The sequence below is a fragment of the Leptodactylus fuscus genome, chromosome 2 (genome assembly GCF_031893055.1).
Source record: "Leptodactylus fuscus isolate aLepFus1 chromosome 2, aLepFus1.hap2, whole genome shotgun sequence".
In the NCBI taxonomy this organism is placed as follows: domain Eukaryota; kingdom Metazoa; phylum Chordata; class Amphibia; order Anura; family Leptodactylidae; genus Leptodactylus; species Leptodactylus fuscus.
Window position 1 is genome coordinate 111,731,997 of NC_134266.1, and position 19,756 is coordinate 111,751,752.

Here is a 19,756-nt window from a genome sequence, read left to right on the forward strand (position 1 = left end):
AACTTTCACACTTATAATATTAGTAGGAGATATATATACAGTCCTATGAAAAAGTTTGGGCACCCCTATTAATCTTAATCATTTTTAGTTCTAAATATTTTGGTGTTTGCAGCAGCCATTTCAGTTTGATATATCTAATAACTGATGGACACAGTAATATTTCAGGATTGAAATGAGGTTTATTGTACTAACAGAAAATGTGCAATATGCATTAAACCAAAATTTGACCGGTGCAAAAGTATGGGCACCTCAACAGAAAAGTGACATTAATATTTAGTAGATCCTCCTTTTGCAAAAGATAACAGCCTCTAGTCGCTTCCTGTAGCTTTTAATCAGTTCCTGGATCCTGGATAAAGGTATTTTGGACAAACAATTCAAGTTCAGTTAAGTTTGATGGTCGCCGAGCATGGACAGCCCGCTTCAAATCATCCCACAGATGTTCAATGATATTCAGGTCTGGGGACTGGGATGGCCATTCCAGAACATTGTAATTGTTCCTCTGCATGAATGCCTGAGTTGATTTGGAGCAGTGTTTTGGATCATTGTCTTGCTGAAATATCCATCCCCGGCGTAACTTCAACTTCGTCACTGATTCTTGAACATTATTCTCAAGAATCTGCTGATACTGAGTGGAATCCATGCGACCCTCAACTTTAACAAGATTCCCGGTGCCGGCATTGGCCACACAGCCCCAAAGCATGATGGAACCTCCACCAAATTTTACAGTGGGTAGCAAGTGTTTTTCTTGGAATGCTGTTTCTTTTTGGACGCCATGCATAACGCCTTTTTTTATAACCAAACAACTCAATCTTTGTTTCCAAAATGAAGTTGGCTTCTCCAAATGTGCTTTTGCATACCTCAGGCAACTCTATTTGTGGCGTACATGCAGAAACGGCTTCTTTCTCATCACTCTCCCATACAGCTTCTCCTTGTGCAAAGTGCGCTGTATTGCTGACTGATGCACAGTGACACCATCTGCAGCAAGATGATGCTGCAGCTCTTTGGAGGTGGTCTGTGGATTGTCCTTGACTGTTCTCACCATTCTTCTTCTCTGCCTTTCTGATATTTTTCTTGGCCTGCCACTTCTGGGCTTAACAAGAACTGTCCCTGTGGTCTTCCATTTCCTTACTATGTTCCTCACAGTGGAAACTGACAGGTTAAATCTCTGAGACAACGTTTTGTATCCTTCCCCTGAACAACTATGTTGAACAATCTTTGTTTTCAGATCATTTGAGAGCGGGCTGTCCATGTTCGGCGACCATCTAACTTAACTGAACTTGAATTGTTTTGTAGAAAGAAATGGTCCAAAATACCTTCATCCAGGATCCAGGAACTGATTAAAAGCTACAGGAAGCGACTAGAGGCTGTTATCTTTGCAAAAGGAGGATGTACTAAATATTAATGTCACTTTTCTGTTGAGGTGCCCATACTTTTGCACCGGTCAAATTTTGGTTTAATGCATATTGCGCATTTTCTGTTAGTACAATAAACCTCATTTCAATCCTGAAATATTACTGTGTCCATCAGTTATTAGATATATCAAACTGAAATGGCTGTTGCAAACACCAAAATATTTAGAACTAAAAATGATTAAGATTAATAGGGGTGCCCAAACTTTTTCATAGGACTGTATATATATATATATATATATATATATAACAACAACAACTAACAATTAATAAAAACAATACCTATATGTCACCGCGTCTTTAACAACCTGTACAATAAAACTGACTGAAACATTACCTACCTAATAGAACTATTACGCATCTCAGAAGGTGGCGATGCAAAAGTTATTTGTTTTTATATTGCCAAATAGGTTTTTGTTTGCAAAACTAGTAATGCATAAAGAAACAATATCCAGTGCCTTGCGAAAGTATTCAGCTCCCTTGAACTTTTCAACCTTTTGACACATTTCAGGCTTCAAACATAAAGATATCAAATTTAAAATTTTGGGGGAATCAACAACAAGTGGGACACAAGTGTGAAGTGGAACGAAATTTATTGGATATTTTAAACTTTTTTTAACAAATAAAAAACTGAAAAGTGGGGCGTTCAATATTATTCGGCCCCTTTACTTTTAGTGCAGCAAACTCACTTTATTCAGTGAGGATCTCTGAATGATCCAGTGTTGTCCTAAATGACTGATGATGATAAATAGAATCCACTTGTGTGTAACCAAGTCTCCGTATAAATGCACCTTCTCTGTGATAGTGTCAGGGTTCTGTTTAAAGCGCAGAGTGCATCATAAAGACCAAGGAACACATCAGGCAGGTCCGAGATACTGTTGTGGAGAAGTTAAAGCCGGATTTGGATACAAAAAGATTTCCCAAGCTTTAAACATCCCAAGGAGCACTGTGAAAGCAATTATATTGAAATGGAAGGAGTATCAGACCACTGCAAATCTACCAAGACCCGGCCGTCCCTCTAAACTTTCATCTCAATCTGTCAGGATTTAAACTGGGGTCTTGTGGTTTTCCTGGTTGATTCTCTGCCTCGTGACTATTTGCCTGTTTGTGTTTGGTCTCTGTCTTTCTGTTGCATGTGCTTCTTGATTGTCTGCTGGAGTTTGGAGGACCCAGGTGTGTTCATTTGCATTATACATTCAGGTGTTCACACTCTATTTAAGGTGGGCTGTCTGTTCATTCCGAGCCAGTTTTCGTTGTTACCAACGAGGATTCTTGGCTCAGTAGGAGCAGTGGTTTGTGAAAGTTGTTTGGTCTCAGGAGTAGAGATGAGCGAACAGTGAAATATTCGAGATTCGATATTCGTTTCGAATAGCCCCTCAATATTCGACTATTCAAACGAATATCAAACCCCATTATAGTCTATGGGGAAAAATGCTTCATTTCAGGGGAAGCCACAATTTGACTCAGGAGAGTCACCAAGTCCACTATGACGCCCCAGGAATGATGCCAACACCCTGGAATGCAACTGGGACAGCAGGGTAAGCATGCCTGGGGGCATCTAACAAGCCCAAGTACCTGTATTACACCACTATCTCATCGGGATCCCTGTCAGCTTGCGATATACGGGAGCTGACTTTTTCCCATAGGAATGCATTGACCAGCGTTGATTGGCTGAATGCCATACAGAGTACAGCATTTGGCCAATCAACGCTGGTTCTTCCAGAGGCTCGTCTGTGAGGAGGCAGAGTCTAAGATCGGTCCACAGCAGTCTCCATTGCGGTCCAATCTCAGATGTAGCAGAGCTGGCCGTGAGCTGAGCTCTGCCACACCCAACAATCCCTCCATCTACTCCTCCTGTCACACACACAGCTTTGCACTACACCCAACCATCCCTCCATCTACTCCTCCTGTCACACACACAGCTCTGCACTACACCCAACCATCCGTCCATCTACTCCTCCTGTCACACACATCTCGGGTGTAGCAGAGCTCATTGCACACTCAGCTCTGCTACATCTCTGGTGTAGCAGAGCTCAGCACACACTCAGCTCTGCTACATCATGCCCAAGTACCTGTATTAAGCCACTATCTCGTCGGGATCCCTGTCAGCTTGTGATATGCGGGAGCTGACTTTTTCCCATAGTAATTCATTGACCAGTGTTGATTGGCCGAATGACATACAGAGTAAAGCATTCGGCCAATCAACGCTGGTTCTGCCGGAGGAGGCGGAGTCTAAGATCAAACCACAATGGAGACAGCTCTCACCCCACCTCTCTCTTAGGTCTCTGCGTTTAGAGAGCCAGAAGTTATCAGGGCCAAGCTTAGCTTGGGTACAGCTGACCAACACCCTCAGGCAGGGCCTATTCAGCCGTTGTAGCACTAGGGAAAGTTTTCCTACCCCTGTTCCATAGAGGTGCAAGTAACATTCAGTATACGGTTGCTCGGGCATTGGCACAACTGTGACACAAACAAGGAGAACACTGATCAGAGATGCAGCTGAGGTGGGAGAGTCTGTCCATAGGACAATCAGTCGTACACTGCACAAATCTGGTCTTTATGGAAGAGTGGCAAGAAGAAAGCCATTTGTCAAAGATATCCATAAAAAGTCTTGTTTAAAGTTTGCCACAAGCCACCTGGGAGACACCCCAAACATGAGGAAGAAGGTGCTCTGGTCAGATGAAACCAAAATCCAACTTTTTGGCCACAATGCAAAACGATATGTTTGGTGTAAAAGCAACACACCTCATCATCCTGAACACATGATCCCCACTGTCATACATGGTGGTGGCAGAATCATGCTTTGGGCCTGCTTTTCTTCAGCAGGGACAGGGGAGATGGTTAAAATTGATGGGAAGATGGATGGAGCCAAATACTGGACCATTCTGGAACAAAACCTATTAGAGTCTGCAAGAGACCTGAGACTGGGATCCATATTTATCTTCCAACAAGACAACGATCCAAAACATAAAGCAAAATCTACAACGGAATGGTTCACAAATAATCGTATCCAGGTGTTAGAATGGCTAAGTCAAAGTCCAAACCTGAATCTAATTGAAAATCTGTGGAAAGAGCTGAAAACTGCTGTTCAGAAACACTCTCCATCCAACCTCACTGAGCTCGAGCTGAAGAATGGACAAGAATTTCAGTCTCTCAATGTGCAAAACTGATAGAGACATAAGGGGGCGAATACTTTCGCTAGGCACTGTAAATTAGGTATTACCATAATCATACTGACCCACAGAATAGAGGTAACAAGTTACTTATGCTGTATGCAGAACTGATAGGATTTTTTTTTTAATCCAAGGTAAAAAGTGTTAATAAAATTTATTCAATATGTTATAGGCATTCAAAAATGGAGTCCTTACAAAATGCCTCTCATCCCGCAAAAACAGCCCTCATATGGCGACATCATCCTTGAACACAACATCCCCACTGTGAAACACGGCGGTGGCATCATCATGCTGTGGGGAGGTTTTTCTTCAGCAGTGACAGGGAAGCTGGTCAGAGTTAATGGGTAGATGGATGGAGCTAAATACAGGGCAATCCTGGAGGAAAACCTGTTGGAGGCTGCAAAAGACTTGAGATTGGGAAGGAGATTCACATTCCAGTAAGACAATGACCCTAAACATACAGCCAGAGCCAGAGTGGAATGGTTTAGATCAAATAATATTCATGTTCTAGAATGACCCAGTCAAAGTCCAGACCTAAATCCCATTCAGCATCTGTAGCATGACGTGAAAATTGCTGTTCACAGATGCTCTCCATCTAATCTGGCTGAGCTTGAGCTGTTATACAAAGAAGAATGGGCAAAAATCTCAGCCTCTAGATGCACACAGCTGTTAGAGACATACCACAAAAGACTTGCAGCTGGTATTGCGGTGAAGGGTAGCTCTACAAAGTATTGATATAAGGGGGCCGAATACTTTTGCACATCACACTTTTCAGGTTTTTATTTGATTAAAATTTTGAAAGGCATGTATCATTTTCCTTCCACTTCACAATTATCTGCTACTTTGTGTTGGTTATCACTTAAGATCTCAATAAAATACATTTAAGTTTGTGGTTGTAAGGTGATAAAATGTGGAGAAGTGCAAGGGGTAGGAATACTTTTGCAAGTGACTGTAGTAAAACTAGTAAAGTGAATAGAGTGCAACACATGAAATGCAGCTACTGTTATCATAGAATACATGAAAAATGTGGGAACTTCACCATGGTTCATCCACATATTGTAACATAGGTGCAGGATTTTGTGAGACTCTGTTTAGCACAACCATTCCTCTTCTCCCTGTTTTGCTGGCTGCACCAATGCACAGATAGAGCCTCAGGCTTCTTGGCTAAATAGGATCAGTACCACCCTAGAAAGGCATCCAACTGATAATAACTCTGAAGAGACAAAAAATATATGTAAAGGGTAAGCACTACACTGTCTGATCAGAATCCAATCCGCCAAATAGACAGGGTCACATGTAAAGACACAACTTTTCCTCATCTGCAACCTTTGAGCTGTATTTTTCTGAAAACAAACTGAAAACAGTTTTCTATATAGTCTGTAAGGGAGTGTTCACACTACCGTCTGTGTCCCACAGCTAGTGTCTGCTGCTAATGTCGTTCAAAATCTTGTGCGGATATTAGCTTCGGACACTAGCTGTGTCCATGACATTTTGCATTGATTTAAATGGACATCGGGTGTGTTCTTTTACAGTCCATGTCTGTCCTTAACTGTCCGTTCCCAAAGATGTCCAACTTTTCAAGCGGACAGAAAAACCCGACATGTAGGTTTTTGCTGTCCGCTTGAAAAGTCGGACATCTTTGGGAACGGACAGGAACACCCACGGACTGTAAAAGAACACATCCGATGTCCATTTAAATCAATGCAAAATGTCACGGACACAGCTAGTGTCCGACGCTAATATCCGCACAAGATTTTGAACGGACATTAGCAGCGGACACTAACTGTCGGGCACTGACGGTAGTGTGAACACTCCCTTACTTTTAAGGTCTTATTATAACCTAGCACATAAATTTTAAATTCAGAATCCCAAAAGCTTTCTCTTCTGATGATTTTCCCTCCACATTCTTCTTTCACTGTCTAACAATCTTTATTTTACTTACTTATATAGTGCATATCCTGCCGCACTTTACAGATATTGTCATCATTCGCTGTATTAGTCCATAATGGCAGCAAATGTGGTATTCAGCAAGCTCTATATTAATGAAGAATAATCCAATACAGACTATTTTTTTTTTTTTTTTTTTTTTACAAAAGGGGCGTCTATTTATATACTCACTTAAGAGAACAACACAGTGCTCAGCACACTAAGATCAAAATATTAATAAATAGTGTTCATTTTTGTCAGGACAGAGATTATTTCTGTCTCTTATTTTATCCCCTGACTGCCATGTTCACATAGAAAGGAGCTGTCTTCTGCAAGAGCCAGGACCCTGTCAAATTGAATCATCCAAAAATATGTAAATCCACACTACCCCCAAGCAGACGAATTACCAGCCTCAAAACTGGAACAGCTCAGCAGCATAAGAATAACTACCAAATCCAGAGAATAAAAGGCTTGAAACATTTATATATTCTTATTGTGGATCCAGGAAATGTTTCTTAAGGAACACTGTTTAATGATGCATGTTTTATTAAAAATTAGTTTATCTATGGAATGTATTAAAGGTCTGGAAACCCCTAAAAATATTAATAATATCTATGCTGTCTGTGGACTGTTCCCTTACTATGTTTCCTATATTTAGGTTCATTCACACAGAGGAAAATGGCGCTTTATTTGGCGCTGAATTCTCCACGCTGAAAAAAAGCCTCCCATTGATTTCAATCGGTTCCGCTAGCTTTTTTTCCACTAATTGAATTTTCCGCTTCCACTTTCACAATGATGTCACTGCTGCCAAAAACAGGGCAGTGAAGGTGACAGGCGGCCTAGCATAAGAACAGAGGGGAGGATGCAGGTAAGTGTCAGTGCATTTTTATTTTATAACCCTTCCCTACTGCATGAAATACAATGTTTGATCCTGGACAACCTCTACGAGAGCATGCAGGAGGTATTATTAACTGATGGGGGACAGTGGCATTCATTTAAGATACATAGAGGGGTATTAAGCATTTACAGGGTTTTTTTGTATTATATATTTTATAATTGGGAGTAGCAGCAGGATGGGGACTTTGTGTAGATGAGGACAATGTAGGTACCTGGAAAAGTGAAGAGCCTAAAAAGATGTTTGTGTTGCAAACTTTATAGAGACAAATCACTGCTGGAAGAAGTAATCATTGTGGTTCAAATGGGAAGAGACAAGAGATGTGAAAGATTGCAGCAGTCAGAAGTCATCTGTAATTCTCAAAATGTTATTATACTGTATACACCTAAATGGTTTGTAGAGTCAATATATACCACCACCAATATATACCACTATATTGTCATAACTGGGTTGGGGGCCCACTTGCATTGCAAAATCACAGCAGTTTTGTCGCGATCCCCAGAAAAATGGCAGTGCCCACGCTCCGCTGGTATAATTCCACCTCGGACAGCTTTGACTGAGGCGCCAGAGGAGTTAATGCCCACAATTATTACGGGCACCGATAACAGGCATTACCTCAGGGTGTTTGCTGTATAAAACAGCAGAAACCTGGCGGCTATGTCGGTCGCCTGAGTCCAGAGCGGCCGCCATCTTTAAAGACTCAGCATCAGGAAAGGGTTAAACCACAGTTAGGCTAAGGCCCCATGTAGCGAGCTGCAGCCAAGTATATACTTATATGTAAGATGCCAGTGTTTCTTTAGGTATAATTGACATGTTGCGATTTGCAAAAATGCTCACGGGCCAAAAGTGTTTTTATAATGTGCGGCCCCGGCCTAACAGTGCCTCCCTTTGGTTTTTCCTTCATTGTTTTTTTTTTTGTGTTTTGGCGCAATATCTAAGTACAATTATTTATTTTACTTATCTGTATAAAACAAGGTGTGTATATGCCATGTTTCTCCGAAAATAAGACAGATTCTTATATTAATTTTTTCTCAAAAAAAAAGTCTAGCGCTTATTTTAGGAGTTTCTTGATTCAGCCTGGATGAATCTTGTGCAATGGTTACTTACATTAACAATTGATGGTACAGGGTCGGTGGGTCTTAAACATAATTTATGGCACTGTCTTTCTCTAAACACTTTGTGTGGCAGTGGCAGTGTGCCCTCTCTATCTCCTCTCCTTTAAACTAAGGGTATGTTCAGATGGAGCTTTTTGCAGGTGGATTTTGACACGGGACCAGCCGCTGGAGTTGGAAGATACTCCAACTCTAGCAGATTAACCCCCTGGATGCCGTAATCGATAGCGATCACGGCATCCAGCGGAACAGTGGGCAATATCACCCTCCCGTCACCCTTCGGACCCCTCACAATAAGATCACAGATTATGAGGGGTTGCCATGGCAGCCAGAAGGCCGGGCCACGACCTCCTGAGTTCCTATGCACAGTTCCCATAGGAACTATTGTGTGGTGTTCTGCACTACTATGTAGATCCCAGCTTCAAGTCCCCTTGTGGGATAGGTAAAAAGTGAAAAAAAAACCCCACATACTAAACACACACAAAAATAAATAAATAATAACAAGTTAAAAAAACACACCCACCTTTATATAAAAAAAATATAATGTAAACAAAAATAAATAAAAAAACATGTTAGGTATCTCCACATGCATATAAGTCCCCATTATCCAAAAATAATGTTACTTATCTTGTATGATGAACGCTGTAAAAAAGAAATATACCACAATGTGCACATTAACATATTTTGGTCACTTTGCTCTCTCCAAAAAATAACAATAAAAAGTGATGAAAAAGTCATACATACCAAACATTGGTACCAATAAAAAGTACAACTTGACCCGCAAACTAAGAGCCCTGACATATCTCTGCTGGCAATACAGTAAAAATGTTATAGGCTTCAGAATACGGCGGTGGCCCCAGGAAAATCCTTCATTTTCAAAAAGTGACGTTTTATTTGTAAAAGCGATAAAACGTAGTAAAACCAATATAAATATGATATCGCTGTAATCATATTGATCCACCAGACAAAGCTTCCAAGTCATTTTCAACGGAAAAAAAAAGTTAATGAAAACATTATATGTACGCCAAATGAAAGTACAACATACTAGAGTATTAACATACAAAGTACCCTGCGTCATTAAGGGGTTAATCTGATGTTTATAACTTGCTCAATAGACGATTGTGGTATTGTGGTGAAGACTATTCCATAGGACATAGTGTTATGGATTACAAATGCAAACGAATAGTTGATGGGTCTTGTACGGGCTTGTGTGATATAAAATGCATTGTGACATCAGTGTAATGTAATTATCGCTCTCGCCCTGCAACCATTTGTAAGTTGTTAGACAGAGAATACTGAGTTTCCTGATTGTACAGATCAATAACCTATTTAATGGAAGCAAGTCAGTAAATATAACTATTAACACTTTGCTTGAAATGTCAGAAATAATATTTGGGTACATATGTGGAGTAACTATAGATATGCAGTGGATCTCTTTATGGAATAAGTACATACAGGCCTGCAATATAATGCATGAAATGAATGCAGTATATGAGAAGATCATTCTTCTGTACATCTGTGAATGTGATATAATGTCTATGTGCAATATACACCTACTAAGTTTTCAAAACATTCTCTAAGTATAGTCAGGTCTGCATACAGATAAACAGTGCACCAATGCCCATATACAGTAAATAGTGCAGAGTGTTCACGCGCACAGATAGAGTGCACACAGGGCCTATATAGTTATTACTAGATGTGATAGTTGATACACGGCTCTGATCTGATTGCCAGATTGGATTTGGGAGGGCATTTTTACCCTAAAATGAGGAAACATTACTTCTAACATGGAGTTTTTACCTTCCCCTAGAGTCTAGATCAATATTGATAATAGACTAAAATGGATGGACATGTCATTTTTTTAGCCTTATAATAATTAATGTTACTGTGTTACTATGTAAAAAGTTCCACTAAATAAAGATTGAACTCAGTGCCTATATAAGAGCCCAGCAGAAATCCTGGATGAAAAAGCCCTGTAAGTCTGGGGCCCCACGGGCCGGAGATGCCGGGATTTGCCCACAGCAGAAACGCCACGGAAAAACCGCACTGCGGACACGTTACGATTTCCAAAACTGGCATGGTTTTGGAAATCGCAGCATGTCAATTATATCTATGGAAACACTGGCAGCTTTCCCGTAGATATAACAGAAAGTCCACGGAGGAAAACTCTGTGAACTTTCTGTTCACTTTAGCACTGTGTATTGTCCCATGGGGCCACTCATATCGAGCCACTGCCAAAAAGCAGTGCAGGGATAAAATGCAGCAGAAACACATTGCGGTTTTTGTTGCATTGTTTTTCCGGGACAGTCTGCAGAATTAATCTCTGCGGACCTTCTGCTTCAGTTATACCTATACAGAAAACACCAGCGTTTCCATAGATATAATTGACATGCAGTGATTTAGAAGAACATGATGGTACTTTGCAGGTACTGTAAAACACTGCATTTATTGCGGCTTTGTTTACGTTATGTTGGTCCCCGGGCTAAGGCTGTTTTTTTCCATCCAGTATTTCTGTTAAGAAGGTCCCTTGGGATCCATTGTTGTCTTGTAATGAACCCCAAGAACAGGTAAAATGCTGTGGGTGTGACTGTAGCATAAACAGTACATACAGTTAGGGCCAGAAATATTTGGACAGTGACACAATTTTCGCGAGTTGGGCTCTGCATGCTACCACATTGGTTTTGAAATGAAACCTCTACAACAGAATTCAAGTGCAGATTGTAACGTTTAATTTGAAGGGTTGAACAAAAATATCTGATAGAAAATGTAGGAATTGTACACATTTCTTTACAAACACTCCACATTTTAGGAGCTCAAAAGTAATTGGACAAATAAACATAACCCAAACAAAATATTTTTATTTTCAATATTTTGTTGCGAATCCTTTGGAGGCAATCACTGCCTTAAGTCTGGAACCCATGGACATCACCAAACGCTGGGTTTCCTCCTTCTTAATGCTTTGCCAGGCCTTTACAGCCACAGCCTTCAGGTCTTGCTTGTTTGTGGGTCTTTCCGCCTTAAGTCTGGATTTGAGCAAGTGAAATGCATGCTCAATTGGGTTAAGATCTGGTGATTGACTTGGCCATTGCAGAATGTTCCACTTTTTTGCACTCATGAACTCCTGGGTAGCTTTGGCTGTATGCTTGGGGTCATTGTCCATCTGTATTATGAAGCGCCGTCCGATCAACTTGGCAGCATTTGGCTGAATCTGGGCTGAAAGTATATCCCAGTACACTTCAGAATTCATCCGGCTACTCTTGTCTGCTGTTATGTTTTCAATAAACACAAGTGACCCAATGCCATTGAAAGCCATGCATGCCCATGCCATCACGTTGCCTCCACCATGTTTTACAGAGGATGTGGTGTGCTTTGGATCATGTGCAATTTCCCTTTCTTCTCCAAACTTTTTTCTTCCCATCATTCTGGTACAGGTTGATCTTTGTCTCATCTGTCCATAGAATACTTTTCCAGAACTGAGCTGGCTTCTTGAGGTGTTTTTCAGCAAATTTAACTCTGGCCTGTCTATTTTTGGAATTGATGAATGGTTTGCATCTAGATGTGAACCCTTTGTATTTACTTTCATGGAGTCTTCTCTTTACTGTTGACTTAGAGACAGATACACCTACTTCACTGAGAGTGTTCTGGACTTCAGTTGATGTTGTGAACGGGTTCTTTTTTTTTTTTTTTTTTAAATGTAGATTGTGAGCCCCACATAGAGCTCACAATGTATATTTTTCCCTATCAGTATGTCTTTTTTTTTTGGAATATGGGATGGAAATCCATGCAAACACGGGGAGAACATACAAACTCCTTGCAGATGGTTTTTTGCCCTTGGCGGGATTTGAACACCAGGACTCCAGCGCTGCAAGGCTGCAGTGCTAACCACTGAGCCACCGTGTGGCCCCTCGTGAACGGGTTCTTCTTGACCAAAGAAAGTATGCGGCGATCATCCACCACTGTTGTCATCCGTGGACGCCCAGGCCTTTTTGAGTTCCCAAGCTCACCAGTCAATTCCTTTTTTCTTAGAATATACCCGACTGTTGATTTTGCTACTCCAAGCATGTCTGCTATCTCTCTGATGGATTTTTTCTTTTTTTCAGCCTCAGGATGTTCTGCTTCACCTCAATTGAGAGTTCCTTTGACCGCATGTTGTCTGGTCACAGCAACAGCTTCCAAATGCAAAACCACACACCTGGAATCAACCCCAGACCTTTTAACTACTTCATTGATTACAGGTTTACGAGGGAGACGCCTTCAGAGTTAATTGCAGCCCTTAGGCCGGGTTCACACGGAGTTACGTGCCGCGAGATTTGGCACGTAGACGCCGCGTGACCCTTTGCGTGCCGTACACGCTCCCATTCATTTCAATGGGAGCGGGGAGCGTATGCGCCGCGCTAGTTTGCGGCCGTGCATTTATTCACGGCCGCAAACTAGCGCGGCGCATACGCTCCCCGCTCCCATTGAAATGAATGGGAGCGTGTACGGCACGCAAAGGGTCACGCGGCGTCTACGTGCCAAATCTCGCGGCACGTAACTCCGTGTGAACCCGGCCTTAGAGTCCATTGTCCAATTACTTTTGGTCCCTTGAAAAAGAGGAGGCTATGCATTACAGAGCTATGATTCCTAAACCCTTTCTCCGATTTGGATGTGGAAACTCTCATATTGCAGCTGGGAGTGTGCACTTTCAGCCCATATTATATATATAATTGTATTTCTGAACATGTTTTAGTAAACAGCTAAAATAACAAAACTTGTGTCACTGTCCAAATATTTCTGGTCCTAACTGTACAGCACATGGATAAATTGGATGATGCAGTGCTGGGGCCGCACAGCCTTTTTTACAGACAACTACAGTTTAGTAACGTAACTTGCAAGCAACAGCTTTAGGCTAAGGCCCCACCTAGCGGGCCAATGCAAAAAAAAGCACTGCAGGAAAACCCGCTTGGCAATGCATTACAGTTTTTCCCCATAGCACTTTTCACAAAAAATCAGTCAGACTTTCTGCTTCCATTATACCTATAGGGAAATCGCTAGCATTTCTGTAGATAAAATTGACATGTTGCGATTTCCAAAACCACAACAATTTTCAAAATCGCAGCATGCGCATATTTCTCCACAATGTATGGATGGGATTCATTAGAATTCCATCCACTTTGCAGGGGCTGTAAAATGGAGTGTTTTTTGCCACGGAGTTTACGCTGCGGCCAAACCATGGCTTTTACGCCACGAGAGGCCCCAATTTTAAAGAGTTTATCCACTTTTTAGTACTGATGGTCAGAGGCCCCATAACAAAGTTTGACTTGGGGCACCCCCCAATGACATTGCGCCCATTTCCTGGCCTCCACACAGTATCACACCCTATTTATGCACAGTATAATGTCTCAAATGTGGTATCTAGATAGCATAATATCCAATAGTGGCACCTACACTACACACAGTATAATGTCCCATAGCAGCCCCTCCACACAGTATAATGTCATATAGGAGCCCCTCCACACAGTATAATGTCCCATAGCGGCCCCTGCACACAGTATTATGTCCCAAAGTGGCCACTCCACACAGTATAATGTCTCATAGTGACCCCTCCACACAGAATAACATCATATAGCGGCTCCTCCATACAGTATTATGTCCCATCAGAATAAGGTTTTTGCTGTAAATATTGCAAAAATGTTGGGTTTGTCAGAACTTTGGGGTACACCACCCACAAATTATTATTATACTCTGGGTTCTCTTCAGGGTCCTACACTCGCACTCTACACTCTCACAGATTAGCTGTACTGAGACAGCTCAGCTCCTGGTAATATTTACATTTGGTGAATCGCACTGCTCAGGGCTCATTCACATCTGCGCCCGATCTCCGTCTGTCGGGTTTCCGTCTTCTGTAGACAGAAGAAAGAAACCCGACAGACAGTGTCCGGCTGCGAGTGCCGGTGAGCGTTTTGTGCTTTCCACGGCAAAACCGTTTTTTATTTGTAACCGGACACAAATTCCTGCATGTCCGACTTTGTGTCCAGTTATTAAAAAACGGTTTCACCGCGGAGAGCACAAAACACTCACCGGCGCTCACGGCCGGACAGTTTCCAAACCCATTCAAATGAATGGGTTTGAAAACTGACTGCAGGTTTCCGTCTCCTGTCCAGTTTCGGCAGGAAACAGAAACTTGCATAAGGGAGGCCGGGGCGCAGATGTGAACCCGGCCTCACTCGATGTGCAATATTTAGGGGTGGAATTAGATACTGCAGTGCTGTCCCATAGACTAAGGATAGGTCATCAAGTTTGCTTCTTCCTAAGTAAAGCCTAAGTCCAGAACTACAGGGGGATATGCTAGACACCCTTATAGCTATTCATTGATACTTATGTGTATGACAAATAACATGTTTTTCTTCTCACGTTGTTTTGTATTCTACACTGTTGATGCTTTGGAAACTCTCAGGCTCATTAAAAGCCATTACTCAACCCTTAGTGGCTTGTTCTTTAGATAGCAACAGATAGTGATCTCTAGAGATCTAGAATAGCTTCTTCTGGATATTATATGGCATCATTTTCAAGCCAAGCTTGTATCATGAATCACTCTACATAAAAGGTTGCTGTATATACTTCACACAGACACAATATCACATATGTGTATGGCAATAATCAATACGGAGGGGGCAAGACTGACATCCCTCATGCTAAGCATGTCCTGGATGAAATGGGCAGATAAGGAAGGACTAGGGGTGGGTTCAGGTATAAAGCTTGTATTATAGGAATGGATAGCAGAGCAGGAGCAATTTTGAGCTTTATTGATTATTACCAATGCACCAGTTTGGAATTGGATGTTCTTTATCTGAATCTATTACCGCATGTGACATACAAACTGGATGTATAATATTTTTTGGCTTATATGTGCTGGAGTTTTTGTGAAGAAAAGTGGTAGGGTTCCCAAGTGTTGTGCCTCCCGATCTTCAATTCATGATCTATCCCAAGGATAGGTCATCAAGTAATAATCATGAAAAACCACTTTAAACACTCTAGACTTATATGTTTCTATGCAGAATTGCTTAAGGCCCCTGCATTTATTTACATCGGAACGCAGAATGGATTTGGGTGAAATCAGTTGGAATTAGTTTATATAAACTGTGTATTTATAAATATCTATTATATATATACAATATATATATAGAGAGAGAGAGAGAGAGAGAGAGAGAGAGAGAGAGAGAGAGAGAGAGAGAGAGAGAGAGAGAGTATATGTGTGTGTATCTGTCTTATGTCTATAGTATACATTATAAATGACTGATATTTTGAACATGGCTGCCCTAATGGTAACAGCGGGATGTATGTATTTTTGGTAACTTTTGATGTCTTGTATAGCAGTGCAGATAACATCAAGTCGGAAATCTTGTGAAGATGGACCTAAGAACTCACCTAAGAAAGATTCTCACAGTTCTAACTTCTGACAGGTCTCATATATCAGGAAATTGCTAAAGGATTGGGTCACTATAAATTGTGAAATAATATGCTAAATAATCCATAATGTGCTTCTGGATTTGTTACCTAACTAAAAGAGAGTTGTCAAGAAAGAAAGAGGAATTATTACCTTGAACAACTCAATTTTCCACTACAAAAAAATAGCTTCATGATTTACAATTGGGGGATTTTATTTCTAGAGACAATTGTTCAGACTCATCTGTAAGTGCCATTATATACGCTGGGAATAAGACTGAAGTGGTTTAGTGGAAATGGCCGATGACTCTGGGCACAGTATAGGCCATGTTTGTTAAGTGGACATCTTGTACAGGATGCTGAACACATTTGGGGCTCTACTACAGTTTCTTTTGCATAGTTTTCTGAGATTACATGTACGTTCTTAAGCCTGAACTCCCTTTCAGTTGTTACATAAGCCTCGTGCACAATTGATGATGTTCTATGTTTAGCACATACACATTACAGACAGCGTGTCCTCTGCAGAGCGTGTAACTGTCACAGAAATGACTGCAGCGTGAGCGCACCCAGAAGACTCTTGTATCACACTGACCAAGAAACATTGGACACAATAACCCAGCCATATTTTCAGCAACAGTGCTGCTTTATTTATTACAACACAAGGGCCTCTGACTGCCACAACAAAGCCCCATTCTCTCAGTGTTTTTATCAGGCTCTAGGCTCTGCTTAACTTAGAAGAGGTCCCAAACACAGACGTGCATCTTCTTGTGTCAAACTCAGAGTTTACTGTCATTTATTAAAGGAAATCCACAAATGACTTGAGCTTGGATCGTTTCCTCCATATCTTCAAACTTGGGAACAGATATAGCCAGATCTGAAAAAGGAAAGGCAGAAGCAATCACTATTCTGAGCGCATAATATAACACTATGAGAGAGGAGGCACAGTAACTCTAGATCAGGCATGTCAAACATGCGGCCCGCGGGCCGCATGCGGCCCTTTAGAGGCATATCTGCGGCCCGCACAAAAGTCTCAAACTCTGTCTCTAAAGTTTAGAGACAAAGTTTGAAACTTTTGTGCGGGCCGCAGAGGTGCAATACTCACGCGGCTACAAGCTGCTGTGTAGACGTGATGTGACGTGATGACGTCACATCGCGTCTACGACTGTTAGCGCGAGAGAAAGAGAGTGCAGCGGGGAGCGAGGACTCGGAGTCGTCGGACAAGGTAAGGCAGTTCTATATACTGCCGGAAAGCTGACAGTGCGCTGAGTTCAGCACACTGTCGGCTTTCCCGATGTGGGCCCAGTGTGAAGAGCTTACGGTCCCGGTACCGTAGCTCTTCTATGGTCAGAAGGGCGTTTCTGCCACTCAGTCAGAGACGTCCTTCTTCACAGCACAGCCAATCGCGCTGTGCTGTGATAGCCGGGAGGAACGCCCCCTCCATCCCTGATAATGCTCGTCTATGGACGAGTACTGCGAGCAGATGGAGGGGGCGTTCCTCCCGGCTCTCACAGCACAGCGCGATTGGCTGTGCTGTGAAGAAGGTCCTCTTTAATGTGTGTGCACATAGAGGTGGAACGTGAAACAGAGGGCAGATGAAGGAGGGAACGGCATGACACTGGGGGCAGAGATGGAGGGGGGACATGAATCTGGGGGCAGAGATGGGGGACATGAATCTGGGGGCAGAGATGGGGGGCATGATACTGGGAGCAGGGATGGAGAGGACATGAATCTGGGGGCAGAGATGGAGGGGACATGAATCTGGGGGCAGAGATGGGGGACATGAATCTGGGGGCAGAGATGGAGGGGGGACATGAATCTAGGGGCAGAGATGGAGGGGGGACATGAATCTGGGGGCAGAGATGGGGGGGACATGAATCTGGGGCAGAGATGGGGGACATAAATCTGGGGGCAGAGATGGAAGGGGGACATGAATCTGGGGGCAGAGATGGAGGGGACATGAATCTGGGGGCAGAGATGGGGGGGACATGAATATGGGGGCAGAGATGGGGAGACATGAATCTGGGGGGCAGAGATGGGGGGATATGAATCTGGGGGCAGAGATGGGGGGACATGAATCTGGGGCAGAGATGGGGGGACATGAATCTGGGGGCAGAGATAGGGGGGACATGAATATGGGGGCAGAGATGGGGGGGACATGAATCAGGGGGGAAGAGATGGGGGGACATGAATCTGGGGGGCAGAGATGGAGGGACATGAATCTGGGGGCAGAGATGGAGGAGGGACATGAATATGGGGGCAGAGATGGGGGAGATATGAATCTGGGGGGCAGAGATGGAAGGGACATGAGTCTGGGGGCAGAGATGGAGGGGGGACATGAAACTGGGGGCAGATGAAGGGTGTATATGTAAACAGATAATTTTCTTTTATGAAACTAACAAAATCTTCTCAGAGAACAAGGCTGACTGATCACCACTTATCATCTAAAAAAGATTGAAAAAAATTATAGCAAATAAATGTTTAGTTTTTAATTGCTGTATTTTTGTTAAATACAGTATATGTTGCTGTTACATATTACTACTTCATATCTAGAGATGAGCGAACACTAAAATGTTCGAGGTTCGAAATTCGATTCGAACAGCCGCTCACTGTTCGAGTGTTCGAATGGGTTTCGAACCCCATTATAGTCTATGGGGAACATAAACTCGTTAAGGGGGAAACCCAAATTCGTGTCTGGAGGGTCACCAAGTCCACTATGACACCCCAGGAAATGATACCAACACCCTGGAATGACACTGGGACAGCAGGGGAAGCATGTCTGGGGGCATAAAAGTCACTTTATTTCATGGAAATCCCTGTCAGTTTGCGATTTTCGCAAGCTAACTTTTCCCCATAGAAATGCATTGGCCAGTGCTGATTGGCCAGAGTACGGAACTCGACCAATCAGCGCTGGCTCTGCTGGAGGAGGCGGAGTCTAAGATCGCTCCACACCAGTCTCCATTCAGGTCCGACCTTAGACTCCGCCTCCTCCGGCAGAGCCAGCGCTGATTGGCCAAAGGCTGGCCAATGCATTCCTATGCGAATGCAGAGACTTAGCAGTGCTGAGTCAGTTTTGCTCAACTACACATCTGATGCACACTCGGCACTGCTACATCAGATGTAGCAATCTGATGTAGCAGAGCCGAGGGTGCACTAGAACCCCTGTGCAAACTCAGTTCACGCTAATAGAATGCATTGGCCAGCGCTGATTGGCCAATGCATTCTATTAGCCCGATGAAGTAGAGCTGAATGTGTGTGCTAAGCACACACATTCAGCACTGCTTCATCACGCCAATACAATGCATTAGCCAGTGCTGATTGGCCAGAGTACGGAATTCGGCCAATCAGCGTTGGCTCTGCTGGAGGAGGCGGAGTCTAAGGTCGGACCTGAATGGAGACTGGTGTGGAGCGATCTTAGACTCCGCCTCCTCCAGCAGAGCCAGCGCTGATTGGCCGAATTCCGTACTCTGGCCAATCAGCGCTGGCCAATGCATTCTATTAGCCCGATGAAGTAGAGCTGAATGTGTGTGCTTAGCACACACATTCAGCTCTACTTCATCGGGCTAATAGAATGCATTGGCCAATCAGCGCTGGCCAATGCATTCTATTAGCTTGATGAAGCAGAGTGTGCACAAGGGTTCAAGCGCACCCTCGGCTCTGATGTAGCAGAGCCGAGGGTGCACAAGGGTTCAAGTGCACCCTCGGCTCTCCTACATCAGAGCCGAGGGTGCGCTTGAACCCTTGTGCAGCCTCGGCTCTGCTACATCAGAGCCGAGGGTGCGCTTGAACCCTTGTGCACACTCTGCTTCATCAAGCTAATAG

The 19,756-nt window shown here is 43.0% G+C and overlaps 1 protein-coding gene across 1 annotated transcript in view; it reads right to left on the bottom strand.

The window, feature by feature from the left end:
• Positions 1–16,604: 16,604 nt before the first annotated feature.
• PAFAH2 (platelet activating factor acetylhydrolase 2) overlaps positions 16,605–19,756 on the bottom strand; it is a 46,470-nt gene continuing 43,318 nt past the window's right edge. The window contains exon 10 of the mRNA XM_075264391.1: positions 16,605–16,811. Coding sequence (XP_075120492.1) covers positions 16,714–16,811 — 98 coding nt within the window. The 3' untranslated portion in view covers positions 16,605–16,713. The remainder of the gene's footprint in view (positions 16,812–19,756) is intronic.